Raw genomic sequence first — 2,428 nt, 5'->3', positions numbered from 1 at the left:
CATGCTATTGCAGCAAGTGGCTTGAAACTGGAATATTGTTGACAATGTTGTAACATTCCCATATTGCCATATCTGATTAGCCGTGATAGAACAAGTGGAAATAGAAGGCAACATGTAAGACTGCTATGCCATTGCTTTATGGTTATCGGTGTGTGCACATTCCTCTTATGACAATCATAACATTAAGTCTTTTATACATATTATATATATACCTAAATACAGTTCAAATGATTCATAATATCCATTTTAATAAATATAAAATGAAACACAATTGGCGAAATGGCATTTCTAAATAGACACTGAAGCTGTCTCCATTGTTTTCATCTTTGCAACAAATGGCGACGCTGCACATTATAATTGGTCGAAATATTTTTTCACCGTCTTTCCAAAGGTTAACAGTATTCGTAATCAAATATGTGAATATATTCTTAGTTTCATATTTCCTACTACATCCAACTATGATTATCGCGAAAGCTTTAGCACTGTCGCTGCTGGGTCAATATATTATTATAACTGACTTTTCTTATCACTGCTGTTTTTGTATTTGATATTGACCATTCTATTGTATACTGTCATCCATGTGCAGTAATTTGTATTGATTTGTAAACAATATTCATTTAATAATACAATTGTTGATTATATACCACTTTTTACGTACAGATATCTCGGTTAGCTTATTGTTTCAATTTGCGGATTTATACTTAACACAATCCACACTATCCTCCACACAACGGGTAGACCTATGGCTGAATATCCAGATTGTTTGGGTAGAGGATCATATCTCCATCAGGATCGCATCCCCCACACCAGCCTCCACACACCAGATCAATGACGGCGCCATTCTGTGTCCGGGTTATACTGTACACTTTGCCTACGCTTCCTTTTCCAGTCCACTTAAGCTGGAAATGAATGGTTGTACTTTGATGCATTTACATAACAAGTATGAACGAACTTTGCTACTGTCAAGATAGCAATGGTCATCATTAAATTAAACGAAAACAACATTAATGGTTGATCTTATGATTCTTATCTACATTCAAATGTGCATGTAACATTTTAACATCATAATTTATTTGCTTGTCGCGAAATCAAGATGACTTACTAGATGGATTATCCCAGGGCTGCGTTACAACAGCGCATCTTTTTATTCTACATCTTCGGTCTTTGAATGTTATCGTTGATATACTTTAGCATATTGATAACGCTCGCGAAAAGGAATCACTTACATCAGTGGAGAACTTCATCCCTGTGCCTAGTGTGTCGATGTGAAAGGTTCCTATTCGTTTGCAGCTTCCAGAATATGAGTAACAATCTTTTGCTGTACCAAATGTATGTGGCTTCGTCTTGTTCCCGCTTGTGAAGGTGGTGTCAGTTCTCACAACAGTCATAGTCTAAAGCATGGAAATATACCATTTCTCCAGATACATAATATATTCTACAAGCTTATTTATTTAAGTTTTTAAGAATTGAAGGGAAATAATGATAATTTTCTCAAAACAAAATTGAAATTTGAACATATTTGAAATAAATATTTATAATAGTGCAAAGTAGGTTCTCCACTTCACATTACCTCACACCCACTCCGAAGCCACACACTCACATATCACAGAAACCGAAAGTAAAAGGGCACTTACCGATGGCTTTACTCTGATCTTCTGATACTCTGTTACTCCGTCTTTACCAACAGCACCAGCTGGTAAATATGAATGTTCATTTCTGCAATTATTGTTCGACCTTTTGGGAAAGTTTCCAATGTTCCTATTTGGCAGTGTGACATATTCTATCTGGTGTGTGTCATTCATCAAGCAGTAGACCTTCACTGACACACCCTCAAACTGAGGAGCCGAGGAAATGATCTTATACTCTCCACTCTGAGCTTCTGGGTTGTTTTTCCTGATCTCAAAACATGTCTTAGGCTCTGTAAAGCAATAATAATATACATCACGTATTTTGAAGTAAAGATATTGTACACCATCAATTGAATTAACGTAGTTATGACGCTTTTGTTTATCTGTGGCACAGGTTCAGTATCACAGTTGGCTCCAATGACAAAAGTAAAAAGGAACAAAGTGACAAAGAGAGGCTTTGTGGACATGTATTCAATCAAACGTCCTGAAAGATAAATAGCCAGCTTTTCTCCCACTCTATAAAGGTTTAAAACCAGAGGTTCATTAAAGTATCCATGTTTTAGTTTTTAGATCTATGGTGTGAACTATACAATGTTTTCTCTCAACGAAATTATGCTACCCAGTACCTTGCTCGTTGTCGTTGAAGATGTCAAACAATCCGCTGCCTGGGTTAAGGACGCTGTCAGATATTGGCTCTGAATGTCGTGTGATGCACGTGCGGCTTGTGTCAGAATACTGGAACTCATGGCATGACGTGCGTGAACACAACATGGCACATGTCGTTAGTCCAAACACTTTCT

The 2,428-nt window shown here is 36.9% G+C and overlaps 1 protein-coding gene across 2 annotated transcripts; it reads right to left on the bottom strand.

Annotated features, from left to right (window-relative positions):
• Positions 1–473: 473 nt before the first annotated feature.
• On the bottom strand, positions 474–1,680 carry LOC125379267 (A disintegrin and metalloproteinase with thrombospondin motifs 20-like). Of its 2 annotated transcripts, XR_007220656.1 has the most exons (3): positions 1,635–1,680; positions 1,227–1,391; positions 474–899 (listed from the first exon to the last, which is right to left on the bottom strand). XR_007220656.1 is itself a non-coding variant. In XM_048395531.1 (2 exons), the coding sequence occupies exons 1-2, from the start codon at positions 1,386–1,388 to the stop codon at positions 741–743; spliced, it is 321 nt and encodes a 106-aa protein (XP_048251488.1). In that variant the 5' UTR covers positions 1,389–1,412; the 3' UTR covers positions 474–740. The 2 variants fall into 2 exon arrangements, 1 of the variants encoding a protein (XP_048251488.1); XM_048395531.1 differs by lacking the exon at positions 1,635–1,680 and having other exon boundaries at positions 1,227–1,412.
• Positions 1,681–2,428: the final 748 nt, after the last annotated feature.

This window comes from Haliotis rufescens, unplaced genomic scaffold (genome assembly GCF_023055435.1).
Source record: "Haliotis rufescens isolate VD_foot unplaced genomic scaffold, xgHalRufe1.0.p SCAF_14, whole genome shotgun sequence".
Classification (NCBI taxonomy): Eukaryota; Metazoa; Mollusca; class Gastropoda; order Lepetellida; family Haliotidae; genus Haliotis; species Haliotis rufescens.
The sequence above is the reverse complement of the archived record's forward strand: the minus strand, read 5'-3'. Positions and strand labels throughout refer to the sequence as shown.

Bases quoted from the DNA above. Each gene is read 5' to 3' on its own strand.
- LOC125379267 (XM_048395531.1), bottom strand. From the start codon at position 1,388: ATGACTGTTGTGAGAACTGACACCACCTTCACAAGCGGGAACAAGACG. The intron at 900-1,226 runs GTAAGTGATTCC...ATTCATTTCCAG, and splicing joins GGATGAAGTTCTCCACTGAT to CTTAAGTGGACTGGAAAAGG.